This window comes from Podarcis liolepis, assembly GCF_965112155.1.
Source record: "Podarcis liolepis genome assembly, chromosome: 16".
In the NCBI taxonomy this organism is placed as follows: domain Eukaryota; kingdom Metazoa; phylum Chordata; class Lepidosauria; order Squamata; family Lacertidae; genus Podarcis; species Podarcis liolepis.
Window position 1 is genome coordinate 41,133,697 of NC_139567.1, and position 14,648 is coordinate 41,148,344.

Here is a 14,648-nt window from a genome sequence, read left to right on the forward strand (position 1 = left end):
GTCAGCACAACTCAGAATGAATTACAGCATAGGGCTGGAGGATGGAAAGTTTTGCTGCATCATAAATACAAACAAGTAAAAAGGGAAAGTTTCTTTTGCTTTTTAAAAGATTGCCTTTGAAAAGAAAGACATTGTGTTGCAAATGTCACAACAACAATGATCCCTCTGAAATTCTCCTGAATTTTCTGGGGAGGTGAGAAGAGAATAACGTGTGGAAAAAGAATAAACACAATATATCCCTTAGAACAGCCTAGGACAGGGCTCCTGAAATAGTCACAATGAATGTCACCCCATAAACAACTGTCCAAAGGTAAGATGCAAATCAGAGGTTTCTGCTTGCAATCCTGTTCTTTGCGGGGGGGGGGGGCAAGTTAAGCATCATGCTCCATGGCATCAAAACCAAAAGGAGTGGAGAGACTAGGAGTTGGTAATTAAGCAGATGGACTGACATTTCATCATGTTCTGGGATTTTATTTATTTCATAACTTTTATACACTACTTGACTGCAAAAACCTCAAAGTGCTTTACAAAAAGATACTGTATATCAGGCACTTACGTATTATCCCATCGGGACTATCCTCATGCTTGGGCAAGTAATGTGCCGAAAGATCACTCTGGAGGACTTCATCGGCTGTCGCACGGGCTAAAGCAGCCGCCAAAAATGAAGGGCAATTACTGGAAGAGAAAACAGAATTGGGAAAATCATTTTTCTGCTAATAAGGTAATTGGCAAGTTCCACAACACAGAATCACACAGGACAATATTAACTAAAATAGGAAGGTACATTTTGCCCCCAAACTGAAAACAAATAGTGCTAGTCCTTTGTCTCATCTTTCCTAAGAAGAACTTTGAAAGAAAAAGCTGGACTTTAAGGGCTGGTCTTTTTCTTTTGAAAAGCTGCATTGTTCAGCTTGCTATCTTGGTTACCCTCCCCAAAAATCGCCACATAACCCACTGCAGAGCTAGGTCACTAGCATACTTTCTTTTCTTTTTGGTGTTACTGGCATGGGCAAATGAGATCTAATGGAGAAGAGTGTCCAAGACTCTCAGATGTGAACCAGCAAGTCCACAATGCAAAACTCAGTTGCTTTTAATGCACTAGGTGGCCACTAGGCAAACCACTATTCTTTCAGCAATCCCATCTGCAAGTATTTGGATACCATTACTAATTTCAATACTGAATTAACAGGGTTATAATAAGTATTAAGGCTGTAATAATAAATGTGGGGCAATCTGAATACTCCACTACTGATTCTAAGCATCAAATGTTATCCTCAGCGTATGCACATCTATTTACTGCAATCTTTCCCTTGGAGTAAGATCTGCCATATGTTCCAGTCTGCTTAGAGGTAGACGTGGACCTACTAGAAAGATCCCAACATGGCCACAAGTACAACTCTGCACAAATCTGCACGAAGTACACATCTTATTTATTATGGTGTATAACACTTTGCAGCCTAAACACAAGTTTTCCCTTATAGCAACAACATGGAAATTGAAACAGTGATTATGGTAAGATAGAAAAAAATCTCTGTCCAAATGTCTTAGAGCAGTGTTTCCCAACCTTTTTTGGGCAAAGGCACACTTGTTTCATGAAAAAAATCTCGAGGCACACCACCATTACAGCCCCGTGACGTCAGCGCGCAGCGTCATGCCGGGAGGGACGCACGAAAGTGTAAGTTTCAATTTTTTCCCCTCCCCCTTGCCTTCCTTCTGTGCCAACTGCCAAAAAGCCAAGAATCGCGGGACCGCTGGCGGAGGGGGGGAGGGCGAGCGGAGGCAGCGGCGAGCCCCGTTCCTCCCCATCCGCCCCATTCCGTGCAAGGAGCGCGAACAGGTGTGAGAAGGGGGTCAAACCTGCGGGTCAGCGCCGGGGAACCTCCAAGCTTTGGGGGTGGGGGGGAGGAGGCAGCAAAGTGAGGCAGGAAGGAGAGTGCGGCTTGGCTGGGTGAGCTTTGGCAGGGGCAGGGAATGAGAGCCGCGAGGCGGGCGCTGCGGACGGAGGTGCTGCCCGCTGAGCTCGCAGGCAGCCAGGCAGGCAGACGGCGAGAGCCCCGCGCTGGGCGGCCTCTCCTCGCCGCTGCCGCCCCGCCTCTCGCCGCCCGCCTCCCTCCAGGCAACATCTTGCGGCACACCAGGCAACATCTCTAGTGTGCCGCGGAACAGTGGTTGAAAAACACTGTCTTAGAGCTCAGTAACCCACCCCTACCCTGACACCTTACACTCTTGAGTAGTAACAACCGTGGCTTTGCACCCATTAGGATCATTTGGAGCTGCCATATGCTGAGTCAGGTCACTGGTCCATTTTGCTCAGTACTGATGACACTGACTGGCAGCAGGTCTCCAGGAATTCGGAGAGGAAGTCTTTCCCAGCCCTACTTGGAGATGCTGAGGACTGAATCTGGGAATCTGGCACAATGTAGGTGCACTACCATTGAGCTACAGCCCTTCTTAGGCCCATTATAAAGCCACTTTACTCAGTGCTTCCCAGATGATTGCTTTTGCCAACAAGCAGCCTTTTGAAACTGTAAATCTGGAGTGTCATTACATAAAGAGATTTATAACTTAAGTGCATATGCTAAATCTCCTGGCTATTTCAATTTTTAGCATTTCATGTTTATGTAAGTTACCGTATTTTTCCATGTATAAGACTACCCTTATTTTTTTGAACCCAAAATTAAGAAAAGAAAGCTCTAAAATAGAAGTGAAAATCTGGATGATCTGTGGTGGCAAGTTAATCTTTTTTGGGGCAATTGCCTTCAAAGTTTCCAGCATGAGGTACATGCAGTGCACCGTGGTGCAGAAGCAAAGGCAGCAGCTGGGGCACCACATACTCCCCCTCGGTGGCAGCTGCTGCTGCGGGGAAGCGAGGTGAAGGAGGCTCCCAGGCAGGAGAGTTGGGGGAAGGCAGCGCCCACTCTGTGCCAGGCCATGCCAAGGAGCAAACTGAACTGAGGAAGGTGGTGAGTGGGCTGGGGGCAGGGTGGGAGTTTGAGAGGGGAAGAGGGGGGAAAAAGGAAAGAAGGGCAAGGACAGGTAGCTGAGGCAGCCCTCAGCAGTGGCGGTGGCAGCTGCTCTTGCTCCGCTGGTTGAACCAGCGGGGGCTTCAGGAGCCAGTCGCCAGCATGCAGCCCGGAGGGGACGGCAGCAGGAGGGACCACCTCAACCCCCCCGAAGCCAAAATCCTGGACATATGCTTAAATATTTTAAAAAATCCCCCTGGATGCCCATGTTCCATGTACAAGACGACCCCCAATTTTTTACTTTTTTTTAATTTAGCCAAAAAACTCGTCTTATACATGGAAAAATACGGGACTTAAACATAGGGTTAAAAATAAAATACCAACAATATCCACCAAATGATATCCTGTCAAGAGTCAAGTTCTAGCCCTTTAACTTAAATGCCATCAACACGAGCCCTTTCTCAGCATCAGCAGTTGTGCCGACTACCCACGCAGTGACTTCAAAGCTCAGTAATACGCACACTAATGAAGCACGACTAGCATGGGATATTACAGAGTCTCTGGGTTGGTTTTTCCTGGCACTAGGCAAATCCTTGGATACCATTTAGCACACAGCAAGATGCTGGCTCTCCACATCCATCAGCAAAAATGAATGCACTCTGACATGCTCTTCCCAGCTCATTTCCAGCATGCGCAAAATGCAATCACAGATTTATAAAATGAATCGCTTTATTTAGCTGAGGTGTATCTGTATGTGCATATTTACAATGAACTCCTGTGTCCCTGAAAACTATCACAGTTTGTTGCTATTTCATCTCATGCATGCTGTGTTAAGAACTGTGATAGACTCAGGAGGCTCTTGAGAAAAGGGCTACAAATAAATCAACAAAATAGTCAACAAATAAATATATGTAGCCACCCATCCACAAATCTGATGTAAAGGCAAGCCAAATTATAAAATCTGAATGTATAAATTAAGCAGTGTGTGTGTTGTGTGTGCGAGCGCGCACACACACACACACATATATATCCTGGGTGGCTTTCATACTAAAGTAACAAAACCTGATTATTAAAAATACAAAAAGGAACAAGGTTTTAATGACCCGATCCCATTCCCTCTTGTGTGAAGTCTTCTCCATTAGTCAAAGCAGCCCACAAAACCCCAACTTTTGTATTATCCCTTGATTACACCCACAGCTAGCTATCCTCAACTGCAACGAAATCTAAACATGCTACACTTTCTCTCATTCATCCCTGCTTGCTCTTGCCTGTCCCTCTGTTCTCTCCTTTCTGGCAAACCTTTGATTGTAAGTGTGTTTGGAAGCAGACCTGCCTTATACCTACCATATATAGTGGAATACTAAAAATAATAAAAAGTGCAGAGCCCTGTCCATACAGGTAGATGACCTGAAGAGTCTTTTGAGAAAAGAACAAGGAGCAGTTGGCTTTCTTAGGCATTTAAGGAAGCCTTCCGCTCCTTGTTCTTTTCTCAAAAGACCCTTCAGGTGCCACAAATGCCATTTTCTCCTCATTTGCCTGTCGACTGGCAATGGTGGTGGTGGGTGGGGAAGGCAATACACAAATTCCTACTGAGTCACATGCTCCTAAAGCTGCAAGTTGCCCCTTGCCAGTTCAGAATATGTGGCATCAAAAATAAATGTTTTGGCAGAGAATATATGCTATTTGAGAACAGTCACAGTTCAGGTCATTATGGAAAGCTAAACTGAGGATCAGGATAGAGCAAGGTATGCCAAGGGTAGGAAGCTACCTTGTAGGAGACCAAACTGTTGTTCTTCTACACTGGTACTGTCTCCTCTGACTGGCAGCTGCTCTCCAGGGACTCTGGTAGAGATTCTTCCAATCTGACCCCTTTATAAAACTAGAGGTGGCAGAGACATCCTGCTCCCTTTTAAGGTGGAACGGAAATATCCTAACAGAGACTAGGGACTTGCTTCATGCAAACATTTTCTCTACTAATGAGCTATAGTTTTTCACCCTATCACAAAAATGAAATTGAAATCCTCCCATGATTTTTAAAATGTAATTTTTCCATTAGCATTACCAGAAAATAACCATTGAGATGCAAGTGACTGGGTTTTGCCAACAGCTACCTATGTGGGTCTGCTTAGTCCACACCTGTGAAGCTTGCACACTTGTATATAGCCAAAATATCGAGCTAATACCCTGACAACGCTGGCTTCAACAAAAGCCACTCAGGGTGTTATTAGATAAATTAGATGGTTTAGTACATTCTTCTGACTCTTTGGCAATGCAAGCACTTGGCGCAACACCCACAGCTGCACTCCTGTACTCCTGGGAATAAAGCCACTGAACTGGAAGGCAGGCAGCTTCCATCAATTAACTTTAGAGGGAAACAGTCTGAAATAGGCTCATGTCACCTTATTACATTTGTCTGGGCTAATGGCTCCATGTAACATCAGAGAGCCAGTCAGAGAGTAAGGAAGAAATCTCTATAAAAAACACTTCTTCTATACAGTTCTATTTCTGTTCTAAATTTAATACAAAAGTTTCCAATCTACCAAATTCATAAAAGAGTCATTCGACAATTTTGATGGGCAAGATAAAGGGGGGAAATCTCCAGGAAAGCTCCCCTTCCTGCTCTTCTAATAATACCAACAGACGGCCACAGAATTAATTGCCTTTGACATCTGTACATTGCAAATCGTCTTAGAGAGGCTTTCCAGGACTGCAGTGCAAGCAGGGAAGTGATCAGCTGGGGCAGTCCCTCTGCTTCTGACTAGTAACCATCGGAATCTCTTTCCAGAGGCTTTTGTTAAGGAACCTTAACTGGATTGCTGTGCGCTGCCAGCCAAGACTAGACAAGAATCTGACTGCTAAACAGTGGAGGAGATGTCACTCTATTACTCTGAAATACCACCATGCAATTCAGTACCTCCAATACTATTCTGGACTTGATACCAGTTAACTTCAAACTAGTATCAGGGAACGTATTTTCATTGTTTCAGCCTGTGTGATGCTCCTCAACACAATGTAAAAATAGACACAAGCATAATCCCCATACAATGTTGTCCATGCTTTATTTCTTAAACTAAAGGCAAAATGTCAGGTGTAAAATTAGTTATCAGTGATGTACAGTTTCCAAAGTACATGTTTAACATGTTTGCAGTGTTATTGGGTTGGAAAACTAACTTTAAATCAATTGATTAAAAAAAATAAGTAGCTATGAGATAATTTAAATTGTTGCTGCTGTACCTATATATTCTACATTTAGCCTTCATATAATTTGCCCCTTAGTTATTTTTAGCCCAACAGTAGTATGGGTAGATGGCATACCTGTGCTAGACAATAAATAATGCCACTTTGGTTTTCCATTCTACTTGAGGGAATATATGCCTGTTTTACCAGCCATTCATCTGATACAATATAATATGTTTATGAAATTGCAATGCCACATGTAGCCTTCATTTTAATCAAGAGCCAGCCTACTTCTGCATGAAAGGCAGGTGCTGGAGTCTGAGTGTGACTTATTTATGGCACCTAATACAACAAGTTAAAACAATTGACTTTATGATATTGAGCCGATTCATTACATTTAAACACGAGTGAACTCCTATGGTCTCAAAAGCAGCTTGAGGACAATGAAGGACAGAGGATGAAGAAAGAGTTTTGTATAGAGGGGGGCCCTTTTCCCATTATTTGGACCCCTTGGGAAACTCAACAAACCTGCTGTATCTGGAAATGGATGTGAAGAGTGCAGCTAAATGGGATACAGCTGTGGGCAGCCTGAGCAAGTACCATCCACCTTGGGCCTGCCAATAAAAAAGCAAGTCTAGAGTGAGAGACTAGAGTGATGTCTGCTATTTTAGGAACTCTTCTCATTGTGAGACTTCTGTAGGTGAGCTGAGAGTTTGTTTGGACCCTGGGTGAGAACCCGGAGGCTGAGAGCAAGGGTTTGTCTGAAGGAAAATGAGCTAATATTGATTTATATGTATTAGTAATTTTGTATTAATGTAACATTTTTATTTCACATTTTATAAGGAAGAGAGAGATGGGGGCTCTGATGAAGTTTGACTTCACAAAGAGCAGAAAAATAATTGGCAGTAAAGTGATCCCTCAAATGCTTTATGGAGTTGAAATCTGGGGCGAGGATGAGAGTGCTATTAAAGGGCTAGAGATGGTGCAAAACCAATTTCTCAAGAGATTGCTTTCCCTACCCAAGGGAACGGCAGCTGCACTCTTACGCATGGAAGCTGGATGGCCAACGTTAACCGCAAGAGCCGATTGCACCAGATTTAATTACCTGAAAAGACTGTCCTCCATGCCTTGCGAGTGCTCGCCAGCCCTGTGCTATTTGGAATTGGAGAACAGCCAATGGTGGAAATGTAACACCCAACGTTATTTGAACTCTTATTATTTCCATAAGCTAGAGGACATTATATCCACAGACAAACGCCAGTTAAGGGATTGGTGCCACTGGACAGAATCACTACGTGATCTGCAAGCAGTCAAATCCTCTAAACGCTCTCCTTGGTTCCCCCTTCTAAAAATGGTCCATTTTAGAGCCAGTTACCTGTCGAATCTCTAGCCAGCCTCACTTAAAATTTCCTTTTACTGAGCTGCATTTTCAAGTTATGCCCTCCACCGTCCTAGATGGACGATATAAAAGGGTACCATACGAAGAATATGTGGGCAGCTGCAGGAGGTGATTTCTCACCTTACCATCCGTACAGGAAAGATGTCTCTCCCTGGCAGAGAAGGTCCTATGGCTTCTTAGTGATGTAAACGTTTCAGTGACTCATAAAGCTGCCCTTTTTGCTTTGGAGGCCAAAAAGATCAGAAAGAAGACCCTTGACAATATAGCAGTGAACTGCAAGGAAGATGCAGAGATCTAAATAGCACGACAACCCTTTTGCTTGTATTTATTTTTGATTCAGATTTGTCATGATCAATGGCTAATACAATAAAGTTATTTGGATTGGGTGGATGTACCTGTGTATTTTTGTAATACTTTGTTTGTTATCTGTTGGTGCTTCAGTTTTTTGTACACTGCTTAGAGATATTTTGAATATATTAAGTAATATAGAAATTAAATAATCAAAAGAGTTAAAAACTTAACTAGTGATTTGTGATAAGTTTATAAGGTTTGACAGTTTAAGTACCAAACTTTCTGCAAGCATTCATGCTTTAATGGAGCAGATTGGGCTTTCCCATACCTGGTCTTGCAGCTACCAGTAAATTCAATATTTGCTTTTGTTACCTTTTATGTACTTTACATATTTCAGTGCTTCTAATATTCCCTGTACCACCTCAACTATTTTTCAAGATCTACTATATAGGACTGATTCTATCTATCTATCTATCTATCTATCTATCTATCTATCTATCTTGCTCTGATTACAAACCAATCACTTCTAAGAAATAGATAAATAATAGAGTGCAGAATACACTTTATGAGAAAGATACGCAAAATCTACCATCCTCAGCATCCCCTACTATCCTGAAAATATGGAGAGCATTAAAACAACAACAAAGCAATGTTGTGAATAAAGGTATTTCCTGTGATTCATCTCTGCAACTGAATGATTTGACAACTTTGATTTTTATAAGGTTTTTACCATAGGACATAATATATTCTTTAAGAGTGTATGTGTGTAGATATATATATATAGAGAGAGAGAGAGAGATACAGATATAGATAGATAAGTTATTAAGTGTGTAAATAAGGTTAATGTAAAGATTAGTTGTGACAAGTTCAAGAGGTATGAAGTGGTCCTTATTATATTGTTTTTGTATTTTTTTCTCACACATATTTTGTGTGTGTGTAAGGGAGTGTAGTTTTTTGTTGTTGAGCACATTAATAAAACTTTAAAAATTAGTAAAAAAACCTCAGAACTCCCGAAAGCTTCTCAGTTTCGGTTGCACCTCAACCCATGACATTTCCTCTTCCGTATATACAAAACACAATAAAATATTAAAGATGGATGTTCCTCCCAACAAGCAAGAGCTCTTATTACGTTGTAGATTACTGAACTTCCTTCCATACCTCAGAAAATGAAACTTTATTGTGATTCTGTTAAGATGCAAGTACATTTAATAAAGCTAGAGAAGAAAAATCAACTAATAAAAATGACTCTGTCCACAGTTCTAGCATTTAAGTACCAGTGAGGATTTTGGGTCTTTCCTTAGTGCTAGAGGTTGTGTTATTCAAAGATGCTTGGCACAGAGACAGCCAGAGAGAGGAGCATCCATCCTTGATAAGCAGCCTGTGGAGCTTTGAACGGATTACTGGTGCACATAAGGGATGCCAAGAGTGTGCTATTCTTGGCGGAGGTGTCACTGAAGATTCTCCTCTCAGTCTGCACACATCACCTTCCCCCACTTGCTAGCACACTGATCTGCCCTAACCTATGGCTGGCTAGTGGTTTTTCCACAGCAGGTCTGGTTGTTATTTTTAAGCCCCAAAGTGCTGGCAAAATCGGAGTGTGCTTATTTCTGACACACGGTGAAATCAGAGTTACTGCACACATAGAGGAGAAAAAGAAAGCAGATTTGTCTTTTTAAATGTTGTGTAACTCCATTAAACAGTGTTTAGACAGCAAAAGGATGCCAAAAAACCCCCGTGTTTCAGGGAAAGAAAGTGTCTTTAAAGTGTTAATGGAATAAAGAGTGCTCAGTCAAAATGCAATATTAATCTGTCTTTTCAGCAATTGCTGCAGGAAACTTATCTAATATAAAACCACTGAATGTTACATGACTTCTTATTAGCTTATAATATTTACAGTCTTTGCACATATATGCCTCTAAATCCAACAATTGACTTTCAACGGTGGGGGGGGGGGTTGGGTTACAAATAATTAAAACATACAACACAATAAAAACAAAACACAGCCACATAAAACTAAATAGTGTAATTTTACAAGGTAGGGCCACTTGAATCAAGGTCTCTTCTGAAAGCATTATCGTTTTAACTGTTTGGTTGTATTAATTGGTTTATTTATTTTATCTAAATATTGTAAACTGCCCTGGTGGATGATCTAGAAATTTAGTAAAATAGGATTTCTAAAAAACTGTATGCACATATGCACCAGTGTAAATCCAATCAATCAGTCAGTCGATCAATGTCTAGTGTTGGGTGTAAAATGTCCTGAGATTTTTAACACACATGTTCATCGTTAGGACTGGAACTTCCATTCTACAAAATGACCTGACATTAGAAAACAGGTGGCTAATGCAATTAGGCAAACACCATTATTGGAAAAACTGACACAAAACCTAAAAGTAGCAAGAGGCCAAAAGAAACATGACAATTTTTATGCAACTGGTGTTATTTGTGTAATCAATAAAGTCACGAGGCATATGGTAGAAATGTACCCATAGTTTATAGCACAGTCTGGTGTGCGTGAAGTACATATTTTTCCTTCTCCCCCTTCCTATAAAAAGGTAAAGGGACCCCTGACCATTAGGTCCAGTCGTGACCGACTCTGGGGTTGTGGTGCTCATCTCACTTTATTGGCTGAGGGAGCCGGCGTTTGTCCACAGACAACTTCCAGGTCATGTGGCCAGCATGACTAAGCCGCTTCTGATGAACCAGAGCAGCGCACGGAAACGCTGTTTATCTTCCCGCCGGAGCGGTACCTATTTATCTACTTGCACTTTGACATGCTTTTGAACTGCTAGGTTGGCAGGAGCAGGGACCGAGCAACGGGAACTCACACTGTTGCGGGGATTCGAACCGCCGACCTTCTGATCCGCAAGCCCTAGGCTCTGTGGTTTAACCCACAGTGCCACCCACGTCCCATATACAGTGGTACCTCAGGTTAAGTACTTAATTCGCTCCCGAGGTCCATTCTTAACCTGAAACTGTTCTTAACCTGAAGCACCACCTTAGCTAATGGGGCCTCCTGCTGCCTCTGTGCCGCTGGAGCACGATTTCTGTTCTCATCCTGAAGCAAAGTTCTTAACCCGAGGTACTATTTCTGGGTTAGCGGAGTCTGTAACCTGAAGCGTATGTAACCCAAGGTACCACTGTAAATACCTATAAATTCGAATTGCTTTTGATATAAAATACCTTTTACTTTTGATCACCAATCTAAGCAATACACATTACTATAAATCATTTCATATCTGATATAACTGTAATAAATTTGGTACACTTTGACACAACTTTGTTCATATTTTCATAAATCGTTATCTGAGTGTATTGTTTTATTTATGTTTTTAATTTTATGTAATTATTGCATATATGCTCTAATCTAAACAAAAATATATCTTAATGCAACCATGTTAAACAGCTTAAATGTGAAAATGAAAAAAACAACCCCGTTACAAAGAAAACAGTAGTTGCATTCACATGACTTGCTACTGTTTCTTCTCCCATGACTTCCCCACAGCTTTACAATGCATCTGACATACTTATCAGAGATTCAAATACACATCTGAAAATCCCATCATGCTCCCCCACAAACTTTAGGTGGCTTTCTACCTTTTTAAAAGTATTTTTTCAAGCATAACTTAATTTCGTTTATTTAAATGCTTATTTGTCACACTTAGTTCTTAAAATGTCATTTAAAGAGAGATGATAATCCACTCCAGGGATGGGTGGAGCTGCTTTTTGTGACTGTGCAATTCCCAGCCAATCACCCTCTCTTAGATAATACAGTGGTACCTCGGGTTACAGATGCTTCAGGATATAGACGCTTCAAGTTACAGACTCTGCTAACCCAAAAATAGTACCTCGGGTTAAGAACTTTGCTTCAGGATGAGAACAGAAATCGCGCAGCAGCAGCATGGTGGCGGCGGGAGGTCCCATTAGCTAAAGTGGTACCTCACGTTAAGAACAATTTCAGGTTAAGAACGGACCTCCAGAACGAATTAAGTTCTTAACCCGAGGTACCACTGTATTGTTTTCAGTAACTGCAATGAAACAGCCAATTGTGTGCACCAGACTGTGGACAGAAATGTGTTTGTTTTGTGCCATCAGACTCTTCCCTTTGTTTGATAGAAAATTCATAGAGGCTGTGATCTGGGAAGATAGTCCAATGACTCTACAGTTAAATGTAGCGAATAAGAGTGCTCTTTTATAGGAACAGCGTGTGTCCTTCACAAGCTGCTATCAGATTTTCATTTCTTTTTCTTTTTCCATTTTGCGAGATGGCATAAATGAGGTTATAAAATTCCTGGCAATCACAGGCTCCCTACTTGATGAAAATGAAGAAAAGCCTTAAAATAAGTTTGCGAAACGTTCTCCCTCACCTACAAAGAATGCTATAACATGAGATGAAGACTCTCATACTACCCTGACTCCACACCCCAATTGCTTCACAACTGCATGCTTGCTTGCTTGATTTATTTATTGAATTTATAAACTGTCCTTCATCTGAAGATTACAGGTGGTTTGCAGCATAAATTATTTTTTCATAAAATATTTACACTGCTTTACTGTAAAAAAAACCCCAAAACCCTCAAAGTGGTTTACAAAACAAATAAAACAAAATTATAGGTAAAACAATTTTAAAAATTTAAAAGTTTTATAGTCCCTATATAGCAAAGCCCAGCCAAAACAGGATTGGACAGTCACAATGTCTAAAAACATAGAAGGATCTCAACATGTTCCAGCTTCTAAGCATAACACTATTTTTCAAGGGAAATCATCACCAGAAGTACAAAATCTAATATAAAAATCCAATGAGCTACACCAAAAGTATTCTTCCCCCCATCATTTAACTTGACCTCCACACCCAGAGATGATGGGAAGAGGAGTGGTCCAGCAACATCCAGCTTCTATTTTGGACATTAGCTGGTTCCAGTAGACATATTATTTTACTTGCTGTGTGAACTAAACATCCATTTTGTTTGTTAGGCGTAAAAGAGATATATGGAGTTTAGGGTGGAATAAGGCCACATCGTGTCTTGCCTTACACTCCCCGCCCCCCAATAAACAACATTTAATGTAATGCCTAGAAAACATCAAGGAAATATCTCATTTAAGAATTCAGAAGTAATGCGGGCCTGCAAGAAGGCTTCATCTTACCAAGCAGGAAGAAGATGGCCGAAAAATTATAAAACAAAAATGAATTGTGGAGTAAATTATCCTGTAATCTGAAAAAGTTCAAATGCCTTTAAAAAAACCAGAAACGAAACAGAAGTATAGTGCTCTTTGTTTGCTGTCCACATAAGATACATTAATACTATAATAAAAGCTTATGTCATTGATTCCTTTGCCTGACCATGTATCAAAAAACTTAACACATCAAAATGTAATCCTAAATTTGGCTAGCTAGAGCTAGACATCATTCAAACATGGCATTTCAAAAACTGCTGGCCTTATTAGTGACTGCTGGAGATTGAGGAGCTGGTACCCCTCACTCAAACTCCTTCTGGGATCAATAATTAGCTCCTAAGTTATATGACAGAAACACACCGCATCTGTTGACGAATAATGTACATAATTATGCCTAATATGGGTTACTTTGTTGGTGCTTATCCCCTTTCTGACCCTTCTGAAACGAGATCGTTCTGTAACATGAATCATGTACCATGCCCTCATTCTGTAACTCCCTTTGCTCAATTCAATTCCTAGACCCTTCAGTTCCATACCTGCCACAAGCATTGCCAGACATCTGTCACTACAATACCCTTGGAAGAAATCTTAGCAATGTTGAAATTACGCCAGATGTTGTTAGAGAGGAGCAGCGTTAAATCCAAGAAGCGAACACCTGGTACTTTTTAATTGTGGGAGCCTCAAACTAAATGAAATGGATGGCAGCTGAGTATACACTCCAGATTGCAGGAAGTTCTAGTCTCAGTCGTTTGTTCTTTGTAAAACAAAAAGGTGCAGCATTAGTGCATCTGCATGGGCCATTAAGCTACTCCTGAATAGGTCACACAAAGAGGAACTGCTGGGGGAGTTGTGGAACAGTGATGTCAAAGCAACCTTGGCAGAAGCGGGGCAAATAGCCCATGAATATTTGCAGACCACAAAAAAGTTTACTAGTGATGGGTTTTATTTAGTAGGTAAGGGAATATAATTAACTATATTTTATCCCCCTACAGACCCACGTGAGTAGGTTAACAGACAAAAGGATGAGCTTACCACTTAAGTTTAAAAGCACGGGGCTAAATAGAGTTATACGGGTGGCACCGTGGGTTAAACCACTGAGACTAGGACTTGCCGATCAGAAGGTTGGCGGTTCGAATCCCCGCGACGGGGTGAGCTCCCGTTGCTCGGTTCCTGCTCCTGCCAACCTAGCAGTTCGAAAGCACGTCAAAGTGCAAGTAGATAAATAGGCAGGTAGGTAAACGGCATTTCCGTGCGCTGCTCTGGTTCACGAGAAGCGGCTTAGTCATGCTGGCCACATGACCTGGAAGCTGTACGCCAGCTCCCTTGGCCAATAAAGCGAAATGAGCACCGCAACCCCAGTGTCGGTCATGACTGGACCTAATGGTCAGGGGTCCCTTTACCTTTTTAAATAGAGTTATGCAGTTTAATTGAAAGCATAAGAATCAGCTGTTAGGCTGAGCTGTACTTTTGTTACCCTGTTTATCAAAGAAACAGTCTACAAACTGAAAAGTAAGTTTAAAACATATATTTTACTCATAGTAATGCATTCATCCTTAGCAGCAACAGCATTAAAAATAAATGCAGGTAAAATACTTGTGTTTAAAGCATGGTTGAAGAGAGAGAAGGGGAGAAGGAACAGGAAA

At 41.4% G+C, this 14,648-nt stretch overlaps 1 protein-coding gene across 1 annotated transcript in view; it reads right to left on the reverse strand.

The window, feature by feature from the left end:
* Window positions 1-14,648, reverse strand: part of PPM1E (protein phosphatase, Mg2+/Mn2+ dependent 1E) — an 86,450-nt gene that overhangs the window by 12,313 nt on the left and 59,489 nt on the right. The window contains exon 2 of the mRNA XM_083479860.1: window positions 557-675. Coding sequence (XP_083335986.1) covers window positions 557-675 — 119 coding nt within the window. The remainder of the gene's footprint in view (window positions 1-556; window positions 676-14,648) is intronic.